This window comes from Pipra filicauda, unplaced genomic scaffold (genome assembly GCF_003945595.2).
Source record: "Pipra filicauda isolate LSUMZ 115617 unplaced genomic scaffold, ASM394559v2 scaffold249_size1133689_pilon, whole genome shotgun sequence".
NCBI lineage: Eukaryota > Metazoa > Chordata > Aves > Passeriformes > Pipridae > Pipra > Pipra filicauda.
The window spans coordinates 566689-592476 of NW_024104364.1; the positions used below are offsets into that span (position 1 = coordinate 566689).

Genomic DNA, 25788 nt, shown 5'->3' on the forward strand with positions numbered 1-25788 from the left:
GGCTCTGACACTGTGCCAGGGAGAGCTGAACTTACCAGGGAAGGCAATAGCAGGTTTTTCCTGAGCATCTTGTTGACATGATCACAGGATGGGGTGGGGTTCCACAACACTCCTGGATAAATCAAGGCTTGTGGGGCAGCCTTGGATCATGGAGGCCATTCCCTTGCAATTGTGGTGGCTTGAAAAGACATAAGAGCACACAAAAAGCTGGGATGTGGGGAATGCTGCGGACAATCTGTGAATGCTTCAGCTCCAGGGAAACCCCAACACGGTTTATAAATATGAGGGGAGCCTCCTGAGCTGCTGTGAGGTGGTGAGCTGGCTCTGCTGTGCCCTGCTCAGCCAGGTACTGCCCCAGTCCAGGCAGAGGCTGGAAGGATCCCTGGTTATCAGGAATGTGAACTAAATCATTGAATCACAGAATGGTTTGGGTTGAAGGCACCTTAAAGCTCATCTCGTTCCACCCCCTGCCATGGGCAGGGACACCTTCCACGAGCCCAGGTTGCTCCAAGCCCTGTCCAACCTGGCCTTGGACACTTCCAGGGATGGGGCAGCCACAGCTTCTCTGGGCAACCTGTGCCAGGGCCTCACCACTCTCAGAGGGAGGAATTTCTTCCCAATATCTAATCTAAACCTGCCCTCCTTCAGCTTAAGGCCGTTCCAGCCTGTCCTGTCACTACCTGCCCTTGTGCAAAGTCCCCCTCCAGAACAAGCACAGAAGTCACAGCCAGGGCAGGTGACAAGGCACACACAGCTCTGGGGAGCCCTTGCCCTGGGTGCCAATGTCACTGTCAGCAAGAACAGGGGACGAGGCAGCTGCAGGAGATCAGGTTAACCTGGGAGAGGTACATGATGCTGAGAGCTGTGAACAGGATTAACAGTGAAGAACAAAGAACAGAGCACAGGAGAGCAAAGGTGATTAATTATCAGAACATCAACCAGCAGAAGAATGCAGTGAGAGAGTTATTCAAAGGGACAAAAAACTCACATTGGCTTTGAGGAAGGATGGAATCTGGAGGCACCTCCTGCAGCAGGTACCTGCAAGATGCTCTCACCAACTCATGCTGACGGTTTGTTGCTGGAGAGAAAAATCTCCTTGGTACTTCAGAGGATCCAAGTGGCAGGAAGGCAGCACTGGAAGCACAGGAGGACAGTGTTGGGAGCACACTGATCCACGAGGCTCCTGGCCCAGAGTCCACAGCCCTGTGGGAGAACCACCCCACGTTTTCCAAAGGGGGTACAGGTGCTTCCTGCAGGAAAACTGAAATGAGAATCACAGAATCAGTAAATGGTTGAGGTGGAAAAACCCTCTGGAAGTCACTTTGTCCAGCCCTCGGAGCCAGATTCCCAGGACCACGCCCAGACACTAAAGTTTACTCTAATTTTTTCCCCCCTATGAAAATTAAATATCATAGATCAAGATTTAATTATTCTATCTGCAAACTAAGAGAGTCACACTGGATGCTCAGTGTATACAGCATTTTATTGAATGGACGTATATTACAATAGACAAACATATATTACACATGCTATACAAAATATACATTCTTATGTGAAAAAAATATAAATAGACACTAGGAAATAGCAACAGGGAACAGGAGCAGCTTTGCTCTTGCTGCCTCTGAACCCCCAGTTCCTGTACCGGTAGTGCTTTGGCATTGATTGAAGAAACTGCTTGTTTTTACTGAAAAAAGAAAGGCCACTCTGTCCCCTCTGCACCCCTGGAGCAAAGGGAGAGAAGAGACACATGATTTGAATCCAAGTCTACCAAGGAAGCTTTTCCACAGTGCAGCAAAGTGACACCTACTTACAATCATCAGCTATTTACAACCAGCTTATGGACTTTAAATGCCCATGGAAGGCTGTAAATGTCCTGATTCACGGAGGCAGCTTTTCCAGGCCCCTCTCTCACAGAAATCAGAGCAGCTTTAGCTCCTCAGAGGCTCCAAGAGCCAGCACTGGCCTGGTGCAGACAGCGGTGATTTTAAAGCCTTGGTCCTGGCCAAGCAGGTCTCACCTCCCTAATGGGAATTCCCTCGCTCCAGGGAGTTGTGCCCCAGGTATTCCCAAGGTTTGGACATCCCCAGCTGCACTGTGACAGACCTGAGTGAGCTCAGCTGCTCAGAGGAGAGAGAAAGAAAAAGGAGCAAGTGTCTCCCAAACGGTGATGGGAGACAGAGCAGCAGCTGGGATGCTGTTTTCCCACTCTTGGGAATCACACGTTCCAGCAGCACCCTGAGTGAGTGCCTGCAGAGAGCAGCCCAGGAGGATGGGGCTCTGCTGCTGCTGTGGTTTCATGATGTGACCTTTCTCATCTGGATTTGAACTGACAGTACTGGGTTCCCACAGCAGGGATCACTTTGGATTGAGAATAAGCACCGTGTCTTAAATGCTGTCTGGGAAGGAAAAGCCTGGAGGAAATAAAACCAGAAAGGAGCAAACTCAAGATTCCTTTTTTTATGTTATTAAAACATTTCAGCTGTCAGAACCCAAAAATTAACACACCTGTGTGTTTCTACTTTACCCAAAGGTCAAGGACAATTGGATGCTCTTCCCACTAAAGCTGCTATCAAAGCAGCCACGCTGGCTTTGAGAGCATGGGAAGAGCCCTTGATAATATTTGCTCATTTGCACAGATCTGACTATTATTCATGTCCAAAGAGCCGTGGGAAAAGAATCATTAGTCCCAGTGTTTCCTCACTCATTTACTCAAATACTCCACAGCCTGTAAAGTCTGAGCTGTGATTCTGCACGACTGCACCTCACACTTAGTCACACACCCTCCACTCTAGGGATGGATCGATGGGAAGTCCCACGTACCTGTCATGGGCTGGGCCAAAAGGGGTTTTCTGTCTTTACAAAAATACCACACAGCTGGTTTTAGTTGGGTACAAATCCTACAGCTCCAAAAAAAGGCACCAGTGACCAGGAAGGCCACCTCGCTCTTCAGGTGTGAGCACAGAGCACACACTGAGCACAAAGCACCTGCTGAAAACCCATCCCTGAGGAGTCTTTAACCCCTTCTACACGACAGGACACTCTCCCAGAAGAAAGAACTTCTCAGAAGTCTTTACAGTGTTCTTCCTCCTAATTTTGTCAGGCACATCCCACTGGAACCACGAAGTTTGCACTTCCTCTGTCTCAGGGTTTTCAGTGTTGAGTGGTTCCCTGCATTGTTTCATTTCTCACCTGTCAAATATTTAAACATTTTGGCCACACTGAGGTCTAAGGCCACGCTGAGTTCAACAATTTAGCCTGATATTTTACAACAGAAAAAGACATGAGTGTTTTATGCCTTTGGCTGTGCAGAGGAAACAGAAAACCCACAGTATAGTTCACTAAGTATTTATCAAGTGCTCTCCCAATTTACCTGATCCTTTCCATCATCACATTCTTTCTAAAAGTTCACTTAACTGTCAGCTTTGAAAAATACATGGAGACCTCTCAACATACACAATATGAAGGGGGTTTTTTTAAAGGTAAAAGATTAGATAAAACTCGGAATTCTGCTAATATCACGAAATGCATCAGCTTGCAGCCAGGCTTAATGCACACAGAGTTGTAGGCAACAATGAAATGCATCAATATCACAGTTTCACCACATATCTATAAGTAAATTCACTCCTTTCCAAAACAAAGACAGCTCTATCCCCTCACAAACAAGCTTTCAGTCCCCCCAAAACCTCCCATATGGCTTGATATGCAGCTGTCAAGACTAACAGTATGATACATACTTTGGCATAATAAAAAATATATTTACATTACAGCCAACACATTTATATGCTTAGTGTATACAAAATATTTATAAATGCAAATTTATTTACAATTAGAGTCCATTATTCATTGGAGAAAACAAGGCCCAAACTCAGACTGGTAACAGGCACCTGCCAACAGTCTAAGGAAGGAAAAAGCTGGCCAAGAGTTTTATGCTTACAGTTCCTGGGGAATTCCATGAGGAGGCCCTGATGGTTTGTTTCCAAGCAGACAAAGCGCTGTGAAATAGCTACACACATTCTTGAGAGCTTTCCAAGGCATGCACCAACACAAAGGCTGCTTCCAGCACCACACAATCCATGCTTTAATGCTATTTTTTGCAGACAGCACCGATCACCCACGTGTTCCCCGGTGCACGTTCCAACCTCCCAAAAGAGAAATCCAAGGAAAAAGGGCACGTGAAGAAGAGACCCCAAGAAGAGTCTCTTTAGTAACTGCAGACACACACACACACAACACGAGAATCTTTGGCCTTGGGGTTAGTCCTGAGGTAGAAAATACAGTCAGTTGATGTGGATCCGCTCGTGGGGCCCCCTCAGTGCCTTACGTGGCTTCGCTGTGGCCGTGACTGTTCCGTGTGCGGGTAAAGTCCAGGCTGTGCTCGCGGGGCCTGGGGCAGGAGGGCCGGGGCGAGCCCTGGGCCTGGTCCCGCTCGCCCTCGGCGGCTCCGTCGCTCCGGAGGGGCCGTGGGGGGTGCAGGAAATGGGGGTGAGGGTGAGCCAGGTCTTTGCTGACCCCCCACAGAGGGACCTGGAAGGGCTCTGAGGAAGGAAAATCAGAAGGTGAACAGGAGCGAGTCCATACAGTCGCAGAATGTGCTGAGCTGGAAGGGACCCACAAGGATCATCCAGTCCAAACCCCATCATCCAACCCCAAATCCCACCTTGTCCCTATCTCCAAATACTTCCAGAGCTCTGGCAGCTTTCAGGCCATGCCCACTGCCCTGGGGAGCCTGTTCAGTGCCCAACCACCCTCTGGGGGAAGAACCTTTTTCTAATATCCAGCCTAACCCTCCCCTGACACAGCTCCAGCCATTCCCTGGGGTCCTGTCCCCGGTCACAGAGAGCAGAGATCAATCACACTCAGATTTTAGGCAGGTCTGAGCTGTGTGACTCAGCAGTAACAGTCGTTCTGAGGTTATTTTTGCTGGTTTTGAGAGCATATTTTGCTGGATGCTCTCCCTTTCCAGCAATCTGTTCCAGTAACCAGAAACACACACAGTTTCAGTGTGAATTTTTAAAAAGGCGATCTGGAAGAAAGTCAACTGAAAACCAACCAATTTAGGAAGTTCTTTGAACCTCAGGCCAGCTCAAGCAGAAGGGCTATTTGAATTTCTCAAGTGAAGCTCCAACTTTTGGTTAATAGATGTCCTTGAAGTACATTCAAAGGCTCACATTCCACGAAGTTTGAGAGCTGAACTGCAGAAATTCTGTATTTTTAACATCACCCTCTTCAATCTGAGGTAGTGGATGCAAACTGAGAGCTAGTCTGGAGATCAGGTGGTTAATAAAAAGTTACTCCACAGACTACAGGCACTTCAAGGGATTAGCTGTGTGTCAACAGGGAAGGGCAGCACAAGGAAAGCCAAAGGAATACAAAGCAACAAAAGGAAAAGGGGACACTCACCACTAATCTGCTGGGAGGAGGTTTTCTTTTCACCGATTTTGTCGTGGTTGGTAAGGAAGACAGGCACGTCTCTGTCTGCTAGGAGATTATCCAGAGCACTGGTTTCGTGCTGGGTGCGTGCTGCGTACGCTTCCTTGGGCATCTGCACCATGAGGTTGGGGAGTGTCTGATCCAGGGGATCCTCCTCGGAGATGAAGGCATAGGGACAGTACTCTCGGGTGCGGGAGTAGATGTTCGCGTTGTCGTAACAGTCTGAGCAGATCACCAGTGGTGCTGCCCCACCTGAGGAACACGATGGAAAGAGCAAAATACTCTCAAAAAGGAGGAGGGTGCCTGATTTCCATAGGCTTTATGTCCTGGTGTGACCATGGGTTACAGCACCACAGTTTGAAGGGCCTTTATACAGTTCAGGCTCGAGAGGTCACGTGAGAAATCCCCAGGCTCTCCTCACCCAAATTCTCCACAGCACTGCCCTTCTGAGGGTGACCAGGGGAAACCATGGACATGCTCCCCTATTGCACAAGTAAAAGGGTTCCCTGCAAGTCCAGCCAGACCGGGAACCAGGCTGAAACAGCCCTGGGATCAAACAGGGATACCTGTTACCTGTTCATACCTGCTCCTGGACCTGACTCGTCCCTTCATGCCCACACACCTCAGACCTGATGACAAACTGGTCACTGAGCTTGGAGCTGCTTCTCAGCTCCTTCCTGACACAGACTCTAGTGCAGTGGGACTACACTAGAGGGAATGGATCATAAGGCAGGTGTGAAAAACTCTGAGGGATCACTTTTCAAGCCAGTCTACATAAAGACTGATGGCTCCTCAGCATCTGGGTGGTAAAAAATAGCATCTCTGTAAACTCAGTGACACAAGTTTCCTGAAAAGTGTCCCAACAAGGCAGAGAATAGTGCAGACCCTTTATATATATAATAGTGCAGCCAAGTGGATGTCTGGAGAGGCAGGAATTTGACACCAAGAGGGACAGCAAGTCATCGTCCCAGCAAACTCTATTTCCACCTCTATAGCCTGGGCTCTTGAGATGCCAACGGAAAGAAGCAGGATCAAAATCTACCTTGGCATTTAACCTGTGAGGACAAGGCTGTGCCCTGGCATCAGCTGAGGCCCAGGTAACACACCTGAGGGCTCTGCTTACCATCTGTGCCTTTGTGCACGTAGCTGCCAGCTGGAGGCATCAGCTGCTGATGGCTCCCTGCCTCTGAGTTGCTGTAGCCTTCCTGAGGCTCTGACAGTGTTCCTTGGGAGGACAGGTAGCTGGGAATGTCGGCAGGAAGGTTCATCTCCTCTGCAAGGCAGAATTAACACCGATGACATCAACAGCATGAAGATTTCAAGGGATTACCAGCACTGTTCCCCAAATCAACAAGAACAACCAGAATTTCAATTCACATGTAGATATCTTCTTTCCTACCTAGTTATCTTTTTTCCTACATCAGTGATTAAAAATCCACACAGCCCTTTCCAAACTTACAGGGAATGGAAATTTACACACATTATTCCAGGTCCTGAAAATCTTTTTAAGTTCAGTCAAATATTTACTTGCAAACTTTACTGTTTCCCCTCAATGTAGGACAAATCTAGAATATAAGGAATAGAATTAGCACACTTTTGGTATTTAAAAGAACCTCTAAAATGGAAGGAATTTGAGCAAATCCCCGAAGAGATTTGAGAAGGAAATCTTCGGTTCTTTAATCTTATCCATTTGTAATGAATCCAGAAATTTCAAGTGTTTTGGACTAAAAACGGGGCCAAAGACTGTTGCTTTTCGCAACTTTACCTGTGTTAGTGATGCTGTAATCCTCGTTCCTCCTCCTCATGTGGTAGATGACGATGACCCACACCAGGGACGTCCCCACCACGCAGCACACGACGACGATGATCACGATGCCCACGGTTGTCCAGCCGTCCTCCTCGTGGACAATGCCACTCTGGGAAGAGTCACAGTTGGGGGAAGCCAGGACATTGAGGTAAATGTGGCCACGCTCGGTGCCCAGGGTGTTGGACATGATGCAGGTGTACTTCCCAGCGTCCTCCAGCCCAGCATCCACGATGATGAGCAGCTGGTTTGCCGCGGCGAAGAAATGCCGCTCTGTGACGGCGAGGGGCCCGTCGTCCTTGGTCCAGTTGAGGCGAGGGGCAGGGCTGCCCCCAGCTATGCACTGCAGGACAGCAGTCTCACCTCGGGTCACCGTCCTGTCCTCCAGGGGCCTCACGAAGGAAGGAGTTTCTGGGATAGTGGAGGGGAAAAAATTAAACTGTAAGATAATTTCATAGAATCACAAAATGGTTTGGGTTGGAAGGCAGCACCTTAAAGATCCTCTGGTTCCGCCTCCTGCCATGGGCAGGGACACCTCCCACTAGCCCAGGCTGCTCCAAGCCTTGTCCAACCTGGTCTTGGACACTTCCAGGGATGGGGCAGCCACAGCTCCTCTGGGCAACGTGTGCCAGGGCCTCCCCACCCTCACAGGGAAGAATTTCTTCTTCCTAATATCCAATCAAACCCTGCCCTCTGACACCTCCCTGCAAATAGTGATAGATATGGATGAGGTTACTTCTCAGCCATCTTCTCTCGAGGCCGAACAGGCCCAGCACCCTGAGCCCTTCATGGAATCATTTAAGTTGGAAAAGACCTCTAAGATCATCGATTCCAGCTGTTCACCATCTCCTTCTAAAAGAGATGCTCCCTTTATCATCTTTGTTGCCCTGTGCTGGACCCACTCCAGAAGCTCCCTATCTCTTATCCAGAGGAGCCCAGAACTGGACACAGCACTCCAGATGCACCTCACTAGGGAGGAGGAGAGGGGCAGGATCACCTCCCTGACCTGCTGGCAATGCTCTTCCCAATGCACCCAGGATCCCACTGGCCTTCTTGGCCACAAGTTCACATTACCTGCAACTAAATTTGCTCTAAGGCAACGCAAATTACCTGCCTAATCTTCACTGCTGGACTGAGATATGCCCCTTAGACCCCTGCAAAGATCATACGAACTCCAGCTCCACTGGCCAGCCCTGTAGCTCAGCTTCTAAAGTCATACCAAGTGCTGCTCTTTGTATTTTAACCTCATTTTCTGGGCTTTCATTCCCCCTGCAGACACACAGGGATCCACGTGCTGGCACGGGTCAGCACAGGACTCACCCAGCACGGTGAGGGTGGCGTTGGCTGACAGTCCCCCCGCGATGTTCTGGGCCATGCAGCTGTAGATCCCCATGTCCTCCATCTTCACGTTTGCAATGAAGAACACGTCGTCCTCGGGCATGACGTGCATCCTCCTCTCCCTGGCAGCTGGGAAGTCTGTGCCCCCGTCCTTCTGCCAGGAGATCTGTGGGGTGGGGTGGCCCTCGGCAGCACATTCCAGCCGGGCCATCGCCCCGGTGCGGATGGTGAGATCCATGGGGGTTTTCAGGAAAGAAGGGAGCTCTGGATCAAAGGAGACAGAGTTTCAGGTAAAAAGCAGCCAAAAGTCCACAGTAGAGAGAGAAAATCTGGAAACGTGCACATCTGGAGCACACCTGAAGTTGTCCCTGAGGGAGAGGGGCAGATTCTTCTGAAGAACTGTACAAATTTTCAGAGGTCACTTCTAAGAGCCTGTCCTCCAAATTTAAATACAGTATCTACAGTGTTCACAGAATGATGGAATGGTTTGGGTTGGAAGGGACCTTTTTAAAGCTCATCCACTTCCAGCCCCCTGCCATGGGCAGGGACACCTTCCACTAGGACCAGGTTGCTTCAAGCCCCATCCAACCTGGCCTTGGACACTTCCAAGGATGGGGCAACCACAGCTTCTCCAGACAACTTGTGCCATGGTCTCACCACCCTCATATGGAATTTCTTCCTAATATCCAATACAAACCTACTCTCTTTCAGTTTAAAGCCATTAATTTCATTTCAGGTGATGTGAAGAACAAGATTTCTCATGGGGAACAGACAGGGAAAAGGTTTAGCCTCCTTCCTAAAACCTCTGTCACACTTTTTTTTCCCCTGGTAACAGAAAAGGTCAACATGCATCTCATTATTTCTCCTCTCAGGTACCATGGGTATCAGTAGCCTGTTGAGTGCTGTGGACATTGACTTCTCACCTCCCTTCCCTCGAGGCAAAATAAACAGAATCCCAACTGCTAAAAATAAAAAAAGACTTCACTTTTCACTTTCCAGAGTGTTTCCAGTCCCACCACTTATTTTCAGCTGAGTCTTCCCCAGTTTTACAAACATGTGGGAAAGGTGCTGAGTTCCGAGGAGACAGCAGAGGGAGCTTTCAGTTTAAAGAATTCCACCTCCAATTAACTAGATGAACAACTAATTGTCTTCTAATAAAGCACGGGAGGCAGCTGCCACTTTTCAAAAAGCAAACGGAGGCTTTTCACCCGCAAAAAAACCACCCAAAACATTTGTTTCCTGCTTTACAAAAAGATGTTTGATATTTCTAAATCCCAGTTAGACAAACTTGCAAGAGTATTTTGGGCCGGCTCTAGTGAAAAATAGACTTGCAGGTATTCTAATAAAGACTTAGGTCACTCACCATTGACAGTCAGCTTGGCTTTGTTGGAGTAGTTGGAGCCGAAGTGGTTGGTGACAATGCACTGGTACTTCCCCTCGTCGGTGAAGTTCACGTTGAAGAGGTGCAGGACCGTGGTGTATTCCAGCACCTCAGCACTCTGCTGCTGGTACCTGGCAAAGTTCTCCACCTCTGCATCGTAGAGGACCTCGCTGTCCTTGCGCCAGGCCGTGGCCATGGGGGAGTCGCTGCTGCTCACGGCGCTGCACGTCAGCGTCACGTTCATGCCCCGCAGGGCCACCGTGGTCTCGGGGTGAACCCTGATCTGCGGCTTCGGGAAGTTGTCTGAAAAGAAAAACCACCCAGATCAGCTCCTGCTTTCCCCTTCGACTCGAATTAATACTGTAGGGAAAACTCGCTCGACGGAAGTAGAAAGGAAGTTTTGGGAAGAGATGTCCGGCTGGAGGTGTGCAGATTGAGCAGTTTCCAGCTGGAAATGAAGCTGGGAAGGAGGGTTAGAACCACAGGTAGGCAGAAGAATCAGCACTGGGAACAATCAGTGTGCAAACGTGGTGCTGAGCAGCCCAGCTGTCTGGAACTTGCTATATTTAGCTCACACCCAAAAGCCCTGCTCAGCTGAAGAGCCAGGCTATTTTATGAAGGGCTGAGACTTACTTTCAGATATTTTAAATATCCTGAAGAGCCTTTAAGTTCTACAAGTATAAAGCATAACAAGCTGGCAGTTCACTATCTCATCCCACTCAATGAGGGTGACTTCAATACTCATTATTTCAGCAGAGACTCTCACAGGCACACACAGAGTTCTGTCAGGCACCACAGTGGTGATGCTGGAGTGGAGAAGAGGGTGCTTGCATCTATACATGATGATTACTGTAGCCTCTACCACCAAAGCAATAAAAGAATTGCACACAAGTAACCTCTATCAGACTGCTCACCCAGAAAAGGGAACACCAGACTAATTCCAGGCCTGCCAGAGACTTCATCCAGGACTCTGGGTGAAGAGTCTCTCAGTTCTTCATCTCACGGTTCAGTCACAAAAATAAACAGGCTTATGTCTGGAACTGTGGTGGCAGAAACCAGATAAACATCCCAGATATGGAGCACCAGGAAGTGTACCAGAGTGTGAACTACTCTAACTGTTGCCCAGAGAAGCTGTGGCTGTCCCATCCCTGGAAGTCTCCAAGGCCAGGTTGGACAGGGCTTGGAGCAACCTGGGCTAGTGGAAGGTGTCCCTGCCCATGGCAGGCGGTGGGACTGGGTGATCTTTAAGGTCCCTTCCAACCCAAACCCTTCCATGACTCTTTGATACTCCAGCCTTGCTGGCATGGACAAGAACCAGGAGGTGTCAAACAGCTCATGGCATTCAAGAGCAGGGAGAATGGAAGCATAACTGCTTTTTAATAGCAACCTAAATAAAAAACAATGCAGTCTCACAGCATTGCTCCCTCAGGTTGGCTTCAGTGCTCAAACACCACAAAACAGAGCGAAGAGAAGCAGAATGAAACCCCAAACTGATGTACACAGGCCCACACATGCACCAAAGGCAAGACCAAGCACCTCCACAGCACCACAGCTTGATTTCAGCTGCACAGACTCACATCGCCACACTTTTATACCAAATTAAAAATATGCTTTTATACCAAATAAAATTTTATACCAGTTAAAAATACAAACCACAGACGAAGTCATCAGGGTCCACACTGAGAAGGCTTTGTCCTGCCAACCACTCAGGGTGGGCACAGGTGACATTCACAGCCTGCTGCAAATGGCTCTCAGTGAGCCACTGGGGCAGCCACTTCAACTGGCAATCACAAAGCAAGCTGCTTGTGTTCAGAACTCTGCAGAAACAAGGCAGAACAACGGGGTGAATAAAGTGCATTTCACATTCCTACCTGTGATTTCATGCAGCAAAACAACTTAAAGCATACACGTTCAGGACTGTCAAGATTTACAGTATTATTTTGCACCCGTGGGTATTATAAAATCTTAGCTATTTGTGACAGAAATAACTCCTCTGCATCAGCATTAAAACCTTAAATTTCTTTTTAATTCTGGAGAATATAACCTTGGAGTTTCAACTTCTAAAAAAAAAATACCCCAAAAACACTAAGCCTGTCTTTACAATTATCTCATCCCTCTCCAAAGCAATTAAAAGAACAACACTGCAGAGCAGCTCCATGTCTCAAACTAAGCACACTTGCCATCATAAAATGAGTAGAAGCCTCAATTCTCATTTTCATGCCAGCTGATAAATATTTAAGAGCGATTTGTTTCATACAGGTATCAACTGCAGATCATTTTCTCTGCTCCACGGAAAAACTGCCAACGGGAAACAATGATGGCTCAACTTTTTCCCCACCACCTGCTTCCAAAGTTTCCTAAATATTATGTATGAGTTACGACTGACTGGAGACCTGCTACAAGATGAATCCAGCAGTGGGAGAGGAGAGGCACCAGACAAGCCAGGATTCCACCCTGCTCTTTGCCTGCACATACCAATGATTCCTCGCTTTTAAAATACATCAGAGAAGGCAAAGAAATCTTTAACACCTAAAATGTGTCTCCTCACACTGGCAGATCTTGCAGATTAAATCCATCTGGCTGAGACTAACTAATGGAATAACAGTTTTAGACCAGATTACACGATATTCACAGACTTTATCTCACAGAAAGGACTGTGTTACAGTAAGATTAGTCTTGGGTGTGAAGGTCACTTCACACTATAATACTTCAAATGTCTGGAGACCACAAGAGGCTCTAGCAGCTTAAATATCTGCTGAGCATGTAAAAAGTCTCGTGTAGCTGTGAATTTTAAAGCCTTTCCCTAGCCCCAAAAATAGGAAGTCAAACTGTAGGGTTTGCTAACCCCCCCCCAAACATTTCTGACCAATTATTTGTTTTGTTCCCTGCCCACATGCAAGTGAGTGCTGCGAAATCATAAGACAGGAAAAACTTCATGGTTCAGCACTGGTAAAAAAAAAATTTATCTCCTCCTAATTGCAACTAAGGTGCAGATTTTATCAGACCTTAATCCTAAATATATTTGAGTTCATAATTTACCAGCATTGCTGAAAATATTTCATGATGGAAGCAAACAAGCTTGAACTTCAGACAACCCTACAATGGCTGAAGGATTCTTTCCAAGGCAGGGCTTGTAAAAAAATCTCTAAATAACTGTCATGAACTTACAGCTCCTTCAGCTGAGCCTGGGCAAAGGCATTTTCTTGGATGGACATTACTGCATTGTTGCTTAGATCTCTGCAAATTAAGCAAAATAATGGGTCAGTGTGATTTCATGTGGTACCTTCAGCTAAACTCTTGAAAATTTGACAGAGAATGTAAGACTGAAGTTGACAAATAATTACAAGTTCTACAGTGTAAAGTACTTACAGATGTTCAAGCCCCTCCAGACCAGAGAATGCTTTTTTGGTAATGGACTTGATCTGGTTTCCTTGCAAGATTCTGAAAGACAAAGCCCCAGATCCCAGTCTGAATGTCAATGAGTTCACAAACGGGACCCAAAAGAAGTTCCCCATAATGCTTAACTACAGTTTTTTCTATTTCTAGTTGAGCTAAAAGATTAAATGTTATTTTTTTTTTAGCTTAAAGGCTCAACTAATTTTCCCACAAACAGTGTTTCATTTCTGTTTTTACATTAGAGACTTGGGTTAGAGATCTCAGAAGATAATTTAAGTCAGGAGAATGAAACAGTGATAAAAAGAACCATCACATGAGCTCCTGGACTGCACCCTCACACCAGGCTATTTGTTATAAGCCATGTCTGTAGGTCCACAGGATGGAGCTTCCTACAAAGCACGTGGCACTGGATGAAAAGTGCATAGTCCAAGTATTGAAAAGTTGTTAATTCAATGGTGTTCCACATTTCCTCAAAACTACTTTGTGGTTTCGGGTTGTTTTTTTGAAAAGCAGTAACTTTTAGCCAAACTAAAGAAGCACAGGAATTGATAATCATCACACAGAGGGAGGGAGCTATTCAGTGATAAATGAAGTCAAGTGCTTCTGCTTAATTTCTTCAAACTGGTGCTGCAATCCAACGTTCCTGAACGTGGAACCCAAGCTCATATCAGCAGGTTGTGGCACACAAGTGGAAACACAGAACAGCTGCCACTAAAAAAGGCTTTCTGCCTTGTCACTGATTTACAATTGCTTAATATTTTGCTCTCCCTCTCCTCTGCATGCCTGGGAAGTGCTGTCATTCCCATGCTTTGTAATACATACAGTTTATCCAGCCTGCTGAGTCCCACAAATGCTTCATTTGCATCTTCTATGGCCCAGGAGATCTCGTTGTTCCTCAAGTCCCTGCAGGAGAAGAGCTGTCTTAGACAAGAAGCTTCCTGGAACTAAGCTTTTTTCTTAGAAAGAAGCCTTGGAACATCATCATGACCAGGCTTAGCAGTGAGCTGGGGAAGGGACTAGTGCTGTAGGGGCTGGGGACAGTGCTCTGGCACAGCATCCCCTGGAAGGTCTCAAATCTTTCACAAAACTAAGCTTGTCAGGAGATGAATATCCCACTTCAGAGGTACAAGGGAAAACTGTTCCTGATCAGTGCTGCAGCCAGAACCACAAACAAATTCTGCAGTACGACTTCTTGATGTGGTATTTAAGGAAAGCCCCAGTCTGACCAGCACTTGTCATGTGATGGAGTATTTGCCAGGAGCTGGGAGAGGCTCCTGAAGCAAGTTGGTTCATGTAAGGGAATTAAGCAATACACCAGCAGAATTAATCTTCCCCAGTAACAGGCTTATAACAGCATTAGCATATTAAGAGATTACACACAGGTTACAGTGTAGGGCTGCCAGGCACACAGGGGTGGATTTTCAGAATGAAGTTGATATTCTGTTCACAAATCTCGTTATCAGCTAATGGGATTTCTGATTGACCTCTGCACAGCACTTCAGCCCCTTATGGAGAAGAGAGGTCTAAACAGCAAAAGCAATAGAGCAATCTGGTTTGGAGAGGATTAAATGCTTTTTAGAGTGAAGAAGAAATAAATTCAGTTGCATTTTTAGCCTGAATGGGACAGACTGAGCCAAGAGCATGTTGTGATACCACCATGCACAGAAGTCCCTGCAGACAGGAGTGTTTAAAGGAAATCACACTAATAAAGAATAATCTGTACTGTGTTTCTATGCAACAGCTTGTGGAGCTTCCAAATGAGTCAACTGACACAAAACTAGCTACATACACAGGCAACTGTGTATAATCACTCATATAAGCACCTTTTTCCCCTGTGCTAATGGGGGAAAAATGAAGTATCTACTTTCCCTTGGGTGAGACTGTGAACTGTGTAAAACCCCATCCTGGAAGAGACTTGGATTAACCTCCAGAACACCATCAGCAGTAACATTACTTTCTGATAATTCTTTGAAATATGAAAGTCTTGGTCCTAACACCAGGCAGCAGCCATTTCCACAATTAATACATATGCATGTTAAATTTTAGGACAAAAATAAAAGGAATTCCACGTTTCATGCATCACAAGGTCTGAAGAAATATGGCCTTGAAACTTGCTCACATTAAATATTTTCCTCTTTAAAAATTATTCAAGCTAAAGTACTTGACATGGATGTGATCTAATGAGAGTGACCAGATGAATAATACGCCAAATTTATTTCCACGTTGCTAATTCTCGTGATTTAAAAACTTGTTTCCAGAATTATCTCGAGGTCTGCTTTAGAATGTTAGGTGGTGAATGCTGGAGAACACAAATGCCAAGCTAATCACAGTATTATGAGTAAATAATGGGGTAAGATGGAAAACTTCAGTGCTGTTTTTTAGACACGGTTTTAATTCTACCTTGCAGTTAATATCAGTTTTACAGTTTATTCTCCAACACAGAGTGGCAGGGGCTGAACACAGAGAAATATTTACATCAGCCTTAGCCCTGAAACAACCAGCACACAACCAACAATGGGACTAATCCTGCAGCCACACGGTGTCTCCTGTTGTTTGAAGTATTTTTACACTCCACTACTCAGACCACTTAGCAAAACGAGCCAGCAAACCAAAAGAAAAGCCCCTCATTGTGTGAGCAGAGGAGTTGGCTCCTCATGCCTGGCTGGGCACGAATGCCTGGAGCCTTGTTAATCACCACTGCCCCCCGTGCTGCACATTCCAGCCCCAAAGGAAAGGGCCAGGCCCTGGGCTGTTGACGCCCCTGAGAGCCCAGGAAAACCTACTAATTAATCTGCTCTTGTTCTTTTTCATGCTGCTCTAAACCTAAGAAATTAGGTTTAATTATTTCATTAAAAGGTTGCATTAAGGTTAACAGAATATGACTGCTTACATAAATCTCTCTGGTGAGTTTGCTTATTTAAGCATTTATTTAATGAAGTGACAGAGGGGTTATAAACTTTCACTCCTTTCTCAAGTACCATTGTTTAGGATAATTACAACTGTTCAGATCTACTTGGGGCAGGAGTGGGTCTTTTCAGAAATACCCAACAGCTGCAGCTGCTGTGAAAGGTCCTGGCAAGTGCAGAGCTGAGCCTGTGACAGCAAGAGGAACCCTACACCTCCTGTTAGTGTGTGACTCCAGCACACAGGCAGGGTGGCCTAAACCACACCTTCTGCAACACAAAAGGCTTCACCACTTGGTTTCTGAGGTTCCAACCTTAACACAAAACCCTCTGGAACAAAGAGCTTCAGGCTATTTGCTCCACAAGTGGCATTTACCCAGGTTATCCACACCTCTCAGAACCACTGGGGCACATCTGGGCACTCAGGGTCACCGAGTCACTGTTTCTCACCACCACTAAAACTGAGCGGTTGGTTTGTTTTGGCTGGGCTGGAATTCTGTTATCTTGGCAAACCAAAAGATTATCAGCCCTGCCACACCTGCAGGCAGGACAGCCCAGCAGTGACCTCAGTGCAATACCCATTGTCTTTATTTCCAAAAGCTCCGTTAAAGCTGCGTTGAAGCGAAATTTCAGTCTGATGTTTTTCTGTACTTACAAGGTTTGAAGATTTGTCAGACCCCTAAAGACACCATCAGCAATGTGACTGATGTGATTGTCACCCAGGTTTAGCTTCTCCAACAAGCCAAGTCCCACAAAGGCAGATTCCTTGAGGCGAGTGAGCTGGTTGTACGACAAGTCCCTGGAAACACAGAGCACACGATTTAAAGGGGGGATTAATTATGAAGATACTATCTGACTTGATTAACCATTGTGTTCTGATTAATTTCTCTAACAGAACACTCATAAGTAAAATACACAGCACTTATCATGGGCCTGACAAGGAAATGGAGTGCTTCCTTTGGTAATTCCTTCTTGCCAATCTGTTATTGCAACATTCCAAAATCCCCAGTGAAAAGCAGCCCAGGACTTACAGCTCAGCAAGTCTTTGGCAGAATTCCCATGCATCTGGGCTGATCCTGGTGATGGCATTCTGGCTAACATAGAGCTGTTGCAATGTTCTCAGCCCATACAGCCAGCCCTTGTTTACTTCTGTTAAGTTATTATGTTCCAGTTCTCTAAGGAATTAGAAGGAAAAACATTTGTCAAGTAGATAATCAATGAAACATCTATTTAGAAACTTTCACCTTGTGGGTCTCAAAATTATTTACTAACATGGAGCATTAGAAAACACAAAATGCACAATTATATCCAGATTCCATTGAAAGCAAAATATCGAATTAAAGTATATGAAGAACTGAGTAACCCAACACCAGCTTCAGGGATCCAGTGGCAGAAACAAAACTGCAATCTCTGTTTTCAAAGGTAATTTCCTTTTTGCTAACACTGCATGGCACACCCTGGTGTTTGCTCTGTCAAAGTCACAGAGCAAAGCCCCATGTCATAGGGACTGCAAATGAAAACCAGCAAAAAAGCAACTACAGAGTCCAACCTTTGTGATCACCAAGTGGGAAGAGGCTGGGAAGAACACCAATATCATGGAATCACAGAATGGTTTGGGTTGGAAAGGACCTTAAAGATCACCCAGTTCCACTCCTTGCCATGGCCAGGGACACCTGCCACTATCCCAGGCTGCTCCAAGCCCCATCCAACCTGGCCTTGGACATTTCAGGGATGGGGAAATCTATCTTTCCACCTCTGAAGTAAAAATATGACATAAAAATAATGCAAAAATACTCTTTTCCTATGATTTCTTCAATACCTCAGCACAGCCTTGATGTAAGGGAAGCCATTCAGGACACACCCTCCAGAGTCAGACCCTTAAAGAAATTCCACAATTAGGCATACTCACAATTCCTCTATATTACCCAGGCCAAAGAATGCTCCATCCATTAGTCTGCTAATCCCATTGCGCTGCATTTTCAAGGATTTTAAGGATTCCAGTCCTTGGAATGTAAGGCTTTCCACTATTTTAATCCGGTTCCTTTTCAGCTCCCTTTTATAAAGATGACATTCAAATATTAACCCACCTTTCAACAGGCACCACTGTGAAATGATAACGTGCTGAGATGAACAACACAGCTGTAAATGCTTGTTTTATGCTCTTGTTACTCACAGAAACTGCACGTGAGGCAATTTGAAGATCTTTGGTGGAATCACACTAATCCTGTTCCTGTTCAGCTTTACCACCATCAGTGAGCTCGATAAGTTATCAAGGCAACCTGCTTCTAGAGTAGTTATCCTGTTGTTACTCAGATTCCTAGGAAAGGAAGGGGGAAAGAGGCCTTTCAGAACAGGGGGAATTTTATGAACACAATGGCACAAGCACCCCAGACAGGCCACTGGTTATGAGAACTACAGATCCCTGTGAAGTCACGTCAGGAATCTGAATTCTGGGACACCAAATCCTTTTTTCCAAAGGAATCAGTGCAAGGAGCTGGTTTTTACTGCATGCCTGTGCTTCAGTTAGACATTATTGAGACAGTGTCCCCAGTGATCTACTCAAACAGGGCAGAAATCACCCCCTGTCCCTGCTGGCTGCACTTTGACAACAGCAGTAGTTGTTTTCCATGTTATTTGGGAAAATGCCATATGGATTGGCACGAAAAATATTTTATTTCATGCACATTTATAGCTCCATGAAGCACTGCTACCAGTCCAAAGATATGCAAAGCCCCCCCTACTTTAAGATAGTAACTTCAGAGTAGTGAGGTGTCCAACACTGTCATTGCAGAGCCAGGACTCCCTGGCACAACAGCTCCCTTGTACTCACAGGTACTTCAGTTGCATCCGTGGAAAAGAGGAAGCTTTAATTTCTGAGATAAGATTAGAACTAAGATCTAGATTTTCCAGTGAAAGGTAGACCTGGAGCTGCTCAGCATTTATTTCTGGAATGGTATTGTGCACCCTGAAAAAGATCAGCAATAAATATGATTATCCAAACATCCTCCCAGTCATCCAGCTGAAACAGCCACAGGATTCTGTGTATCAACATTAGGGAGCCTCCCGAGTGGGACATGCACCACATGCTTCCCAAAGTGTTAGTTCCTAAAGCAATACTGCAAATCCCAGAGCTATTTGCCACCTTGACATATGAACAGATTCAAATTCTGAGGCCTGTAGCTGGGCTGTTCCTTGTGGGAACTGTCATTCCCAGACTGAATCCCTCCCTTTCAAAGCTGCCTGCCTTGGTTGACTGCATTTTATTGGTAATTTAGGGTGACTTGATTGTCCAACTGATTTGTATTTCTTTAAAGAGTGCTTACATATTCCCTAAAGCCCTTCAGAGGAGCAGCATTTCAAGACAAAAGAAGATGTTTTCCTGCAATTTGATGGCAGAACTCTAACAAGATTCTCCCCTTTGTTAAAAGGCAGATGAGCTGTTACTTACAATGAGAGAAGAGTTATATTGGAAGTTGTTTCTCCAAAATACGGAATTTCACTCAGCTCATTGTAATTCATTTTCCTTAAAAAGAGATTAAAAAAAAAAAATTACTGGCGCTTCAAAGAGAAGAAAAACCCTTCTGTACACAGCAGAAATAATTCATATCACAACACATTAAACAAGTTTATTACATTAATAATACTACGTAGTTGACAAAAAAGATCACTAAAAGCTTAAATGCTAATAATTTGAACAATTTAACAGTAAAACATGCTAGTTTTCCCCATTTTTGTGGATACTATTACTTCTCTTTCATTTAAAATCGGCTATAGCCAAAACAATGTCTCACTTCTCTTTAAAATACTGGTCTTTTAATCTTTTATGAAAAAGTTTTCTGCTCACAAAGCAGTAATTTTATACATAAAGTGTGTGCCAACACAGAGCATCCATTTTTAATTAACTTGCACTGAATATTTCTACAAGTCAGACAAAGTATCTTTACATGCAATGAAATGTTCTAATTAGAATTAGGTAGGATATCTCTAGAGTTTATCCTCATAAAAACCAACTTACACTTCTTGCAATGTATGAACAGACAAATCAATGCTCCAGTTGGATGATAATAAATGATTATGACTTAAGTCCCTAGAGAACAGAGAGAAAAGTTATTTAGCTCCTGGAATAAAATAAATTTAAAAAAAAAAGACAAACCATGTATGCTTTGTACAACACAATACATATTTATCACAGTTAGTTTTAAGCTTATCAGGCAGGCAGCAGCTATGCTGACACAGGAGAGAAAATCACCCCTTACAACCAAAACTACCATGTACCTATTAAAATGAATATTAAAATGTAGCTGAGAATATTTAAAACTACTTCCACTGACAACCAGGCTTGGGCAGCCACAGCACCCACACACTCCTCTGCTGCTGCAATAGCTTTGAGCCCGTGCTTGACTCCAAATACACCGAGGGCCAAACCTGATCCCACAAGGATCACCAAGCCCAACTCCTGGCCCTGCACAGGACAATCCCAAAATCCCACCATGTGCCTCAGAGCGTTGTCCAAACATCCCTTGAGCTCTGGCAGGCTCCTTTTGATCTGTAAGACCAAAACTTATGAGGAGAGAGCAAGGACTTGACACCTGACAGACTATTTGTTGTTAACTTCCCCTCAGGTTCAGCTTAAAGATTCCGTTCTAGCCATGAATTATTAAAATCCTGGGTGTCATGGCAAGCCAGGCAGTTGTTAATGTATTCTTTTAATTACATCGAGATGAAAATTACAGAGATAGAGCAGCAAGCAGGTTTGCAAACAATTATTCATTCCTACAATTAAAAAAAAAAAATAATCAAGAGAACCTGGAGAAGAGAACAACTGCAGCGGCCGAACGCTGCTCTGCAGGCTGGCTCCCGTGGCACATGTGGGAATTAAGCCAATCCTAAGTGCCAGACACACAAAAACAACGGAGTGTGAGCTGCTCCTGAGCAGCCTTCCCTCCTCAGGGATGCTGAGTGCTCAGGACACCCTCCTGGGATGCCTGGATTGCCCAAAGCCCAGCTCAGCCCCCGGGCACCCTCAGGAGCCCTTGGTGGAGGGAGTGCTGCTCCCAAATCCCAGCAGCTGAGCCTTTCCTGGAGGATGTTGCAAACATGCAGGCCCCCAGCCAGGGCTGAGGAGCCTAATCCTGGAGCAGTGGGTTTAACCAGAGCGGGCAGTCCCAAGCCACGCTGTTCCCAAAGGATTTGAGCACAGCCCATGGACGAGACAATGGACATGGAAGATAACAACACACCCCTGGAGGGGAGCAGATGCTCCACTGAGGACGGCCATGGGCACTGTGTGTCAGATTAGTACAAAGAGAAAACTTAGTACACAGGGAGAACATCACAGAATATTTCAGCTGGAGGTGACCTACAACAATCCTCTAGTCCAGCTGCCTGACCACTTCAGGGCTGGCCAAAAGTTAAAGCAAGTTATTCAGGACACTGCCCAAATGCCTCCAAAACACTGACAGCCATGAGGACCTGCTAACAAAAGCCTACTGTCTGATTATCAAATTAGAAATTAAGATTTTAATGTAGAAAATGCCCAGAAAAATATTTTTTCTAGTATTAGTCAAATCTGGACTACAACAAAGTTTTCATTGTAGTAAGTCCTCTTTCAAGAAGTTGGGTATAGCTCATATTTAAACCAGCTCTGACATTATTTATATCTGATATATATATATTTATATCATATTATATATATATATAATTTAATGTTTTGTTACTGATGCTTTTATTTTTCAAACAGACCAACTGATCACTAAATACAGAGTGAAATTCACTGGCTGATTTTCTGTGTTTAGAGATCATTCAATCACACAGCTAAGATTCCTGTTATCCTGCAGAACCAGATGCAATTCCCTTGCTCTGGAAATGCCAAAATGGAAGAATCCATCATTTTATCAGCCCTTGCACTGGAACTGGGAGGCCCAGGCTGTGCAGGAGCCAGAGCAAACACGCAAAATTTGTATTTTAGAAGATTCATCTGGTATTGTGTATAACATATCTAAACATTCATTTTGAACTGAAGTGGTTTTCATCTCCTAAGTAAATAAAACAGAATATACACACCAAACTGATTATGGGTGATGGAGAACGACCTTAACTCAGCCCAGCTGAGCTGTGGCACTGTGCTGGTACAGGTGTCAATGCAGGGAGTCATTTGAGCTCACCCAAAAAAACCTGCTGTGAATGGAACTTGCTGAACTAATTAAGTGATACCTAATCTACTTTTATTCATCATCTCTCTAGTTACCAGGATATATAAACACACTTGGACTGGAGGCAGCGACCACCAGCATCGTGCTTCCCTCTCCCCCTTCACACACCCACCCTTCAAACAGGGCTGGAATTCCTTGTTCTAAAGAATCTAATGTGTTAAGATGCAGACATATAAAAAAATATTTCCTAACTCCTAGACTTCCCTACCCTTTTCATCACCTGCCAAGTAATCCACAAAACATACATCTTCACAGGAAAAATGAAGTTACAGATGCCTGCATACTTCCATTGTGAAAATAAGTTCCAAAAGTGCTCTCCTGGCCTTATTAAAAACAAAACCCTAAGAGAAAACCAACCCCCCCACACAATAGAAGCATCACCTGTAAGTAGTTTTGAAAGAGTTAGGAAAAAGAATTTTTTCTCCTCAAAGCCAGGTGAAGTGATATCATAGAACTAAGAGAAAAGCAGATCAGAGACTTCATCATGTGAGAAAAATTAGGCTTTGATTAATTTTAAACAGCTGGAAAGCATTATAGCTCGTTTAGATTGAGAACTGCCAGAGCAGTCCTAGCGAAGGAAAAACGTCACCCACACTTCATGTGCCAAAATCCTGAAAGCCACAACAGAGACAGATACAGAATGGATGGAGAGCAGCCCTGAGGAGAAGGACTTGGGGGTGTTGGTGGATGAGAACCTCAAGAGGACCCAGAAATGTGTGTCTGCAGCCCAGAAACCTCCCCCGTGTGCTGGGCTGATCCCACAGCGTGGGCAGCAGGGGAGGGGGGATTCTGCCCCTCTGCCCAGCTCGGGTGAGACCCCACCTGCAGAGCTGCCTCCAGCTCTGGGGAACAACATCACAAGGATATGGAGCTGTTGGAGTGAGTCCAGAGATGCCATGGAGATGTTCCAAGGGCTGAAGCCCCTCTGCTCTGGAGCCAGGCTGGGAGAGCTGGGGGTGCTCACCTGGAGAAGAGAAGGCTCCAGGGAGACCTGAGAGCCCCTTCCAGGGCCTAAAGGGGCTCCAGGAGAGCTGAAGAGGGACTTGGGACAAGGGATGGAGGGACAGGACAAGGGGGAATGGCTTCCCACTGCCAGAAGGCAGGGTTAGATGGGATACTGGGAAGAAATTGTTCCCTGTGAGGGTGGGGAGGCCCTGGCACAGGCTGCCCAGAGAAGCTGTGGCTGCCCCATCCCTGGAAGTGTCCAAGGCCAGGTTGGATGGGGTTTGGAGCAACCTGGGCTAGTGGAAGGTGTCCCTGCCCATGGCAGGGAGCGGAACAAGATGATCTTTAATGTCCCTTCCAACCCAAACCAGTCTCATACCCTTAGTGTTTGCAGCACCTCAGATTGCACAACACAGCACGGTGCCAGCCCCGCTTCTTCCCACCGCACAAGTTGTGCCAAGCAGCTTCAAACACACCCTCCATCAGCTTGGAGAAAGATACAAGTATTTGTTGAAGCTTGAAAACTTGCTCTTCAAACAACATGGATATCATTTTGCTTATTAGCCTCCTGATGAACTGCCAACTCCCTTCTCCAGGTGCTGACACCCTACCTGACAAGTTACAATATCCTTGTGCCTCTCTAAACATGAAAGGTTGCACATACAAGTTGTATTTCTATGCTGAAATGCACATTTTCTCCCTAAACATTTCCACTGGCTGATTGTGCACGGAAAGGAGAGAACCACAAAAGAGCAAGAAGGTGACAAACTTCCTTGGACATGTCTAGTTTTTGACACACATCAGACTCTTGAGTCCTGCTAGTGGAATTCCTGGAGTTAACTGAACAGTGGTTTGTGTGTTTATAGTACCTGCCCAACAGGTTTAATTTTCTCTTGGTCTGGAATAATGCCATTCCTATCAACTGGGAAACACAACCACTCCAGGAGGGACAGAGAACTCTGTGCACAGAAGCAGGTTTTGATATCCCTCATATTCCAGCACCTCTTCCACCTGAGTATGTTGTAGCCAAAGGTGACAAAAGCAACTGTGACAGCAACAGTCAAGGAAGGACAAAGGCTTGACCTGTGTGAACACTATTTAGCACACTGTCTAATTAAACACTTGGGAGCAGAGACTAGGATGGCTCTTAATTGCTCTGTGGGATTTCTTTGGAATAACAACGGCAAATGTCAAAGAGAGTCCACAAAGGTTTAACGGAGGGGAAAGGAGGGAGTCCCTGAGCTGCTAAGGGATGCAGAGGAGACCAGGAGCAGCAGGAGGTGCTGAGGTCGGGGTGGAAGGAACACTTCCAAGCACAATCCTAAGGGACTGTGTCCTACAGCTTGATCTGAGACAACGTTAAGCCCTGACCTGACTGGCATCACCTACAGCCTTCCCAACCACAGCCTGCTTCCACACTCCTCTGGCACAGAGCAGGGCAAGGCCAGCGTGAAGCTGCTCCCTGCGACCCCGGCACATGGAGCCTTGAGGGGTAGACCCTCTTTCTCTCCACAGCTCCGCTCCAGCTTTTCACTCTTAAGGAATCACAGAACATTCCGAGTTGGAAGGGACCCACGAGGACCCTCGACGCTTCTCCCCGTGAGCCACGACCCAGAGCCGGGGCCGCCCTGCCCTCGGCGCTCCGGGCTCTGAACCCGTTCTTAACACCCCGCGGGCAGAACTACAGAACCAATTTGCTGGGAAAAGACCTCCAAGACCATCGAGTCCACCCTCTGCCCGATGCCCACCTTGTCCCCCAGCCCAGAGCACCGAGTGCCACGTCCAGTCCTTCCTTGGACTCCACCAGCTCCCTGGGCAGCCCCTGCCAAGGCCTGACCCCCCTCCCATGGACAAATTCCTCCTGATGTCCAGTCTGACCCTCCCCTGGCACAGCTTGAGGCCGTGTCCTCTCCTCCTGTCCCTCGTTCCCCGGAGCAGAGCCCGGCCCCCCCGGCTCCCCCCTCCTGTCAGGGAGTTGTACAGAGCGAGAAGGGCCCCGAGCCCCCGCCCCGCTCGTGCCCTGCCCCGCACCGCCCCCGCCGGGCCCCGGGCCCGCACCCCTCGCCCCCGCCAGGCCCGTGCACACCCCCCGGCGCTCACTCACAGCCCCGTGGTGCCGGCGGGCAGCGGCGGGATCCAGCGCGGGCCCGGCGCGCCGGGCAGGCGGTGGCGGCTGCAATCCAGCAGGCCGCGGCGGCACGAGCAGGGCGCGGCGCAGGGCTCGGCGGCGGCCACCCGCACACACAGCGCTGCGGCCGCCAGCACCCCCAGCCCCAGCAGCAGCGGCGGCGGCGGCAGCACGGGCAGGGCCGGCGGCAGCGCCCCGCGGGCGGCCCGCACGGCCGGCCCCGCTCCCCGCATCGCCCGGCCCGGCCCCGC

The 25788-nt window shown here is 46.7% G+C and overlaps 1 protein-coding gene across 1 annotated transcript; it reads right to left on the reverse strand.

Moving 5' to 3' along the window:
• Window positions 1-1464: 1464 nt before the first annotated feature.
• On the reverse strand, window positions 1465-25681 carry LRIG2 (leucine rich repeats and immunoglobulin like domains 2). The gene is made up of 18 exons (XM_027746263.2): window positions 25514-25681; window positions 20268-20339; window positions 19701-19775; window positions 19083-19217; window positions 18426-18569; window positions 18162-18305; window positions 17284-17427; window positions 16908-17051; window positions 14172-14252; window positions 13323-13394; window positions 13122-13190; window positions 11607-11770; window positions 9936-10256; window positions 8555-8836; window positions 7196-7645; window positions 6554-6703; window positions 5401-5682; window positions 1465-4535 (listed from the first exon to the last, which is right to left on the reverse strand). Exons 3-18 carry the CDS (start codon window positions 19769-19771, stop codon window positions 4318-4320), a joined length of 2871 nt encoding a protein of 956 aa, XP_027602064.2. The 5' UTR covers window positions 19772-19775; window positions 20268-20339; window positions 25514-25681; the 3' UTR covers window positions 1465-4317.
• Between the last annotated feature and the right edge of the window lie 107 nt (window positions 25682-25788).

Excerpts from the sequence above, each read along its gene's own strand:
- LRIG2 (XM_027746263.2), bottom strand. The coding sequence starts at position 19,771 with ATGAATTACAATGAGCTGAGTGAAATTCCGTATTTTGGAGAAACAACT. Across the intron at positions 11,771-13,121 it reads CAGGCTCAGCTGAAGGAGCT|AGTTCTGAACACAAGCAGCT; the intron begins GTAAGTTCATGA and ends TTGTTTCTGCAG. Across the intron at positions 4,536-5,400 it reads CTCCTCCCAGCAGATTAGTG|AGCCCTTCCAGGTCCCTCTG; the intron begins GTGAGTGTCCCC and ends TTCCTTCCTCAG.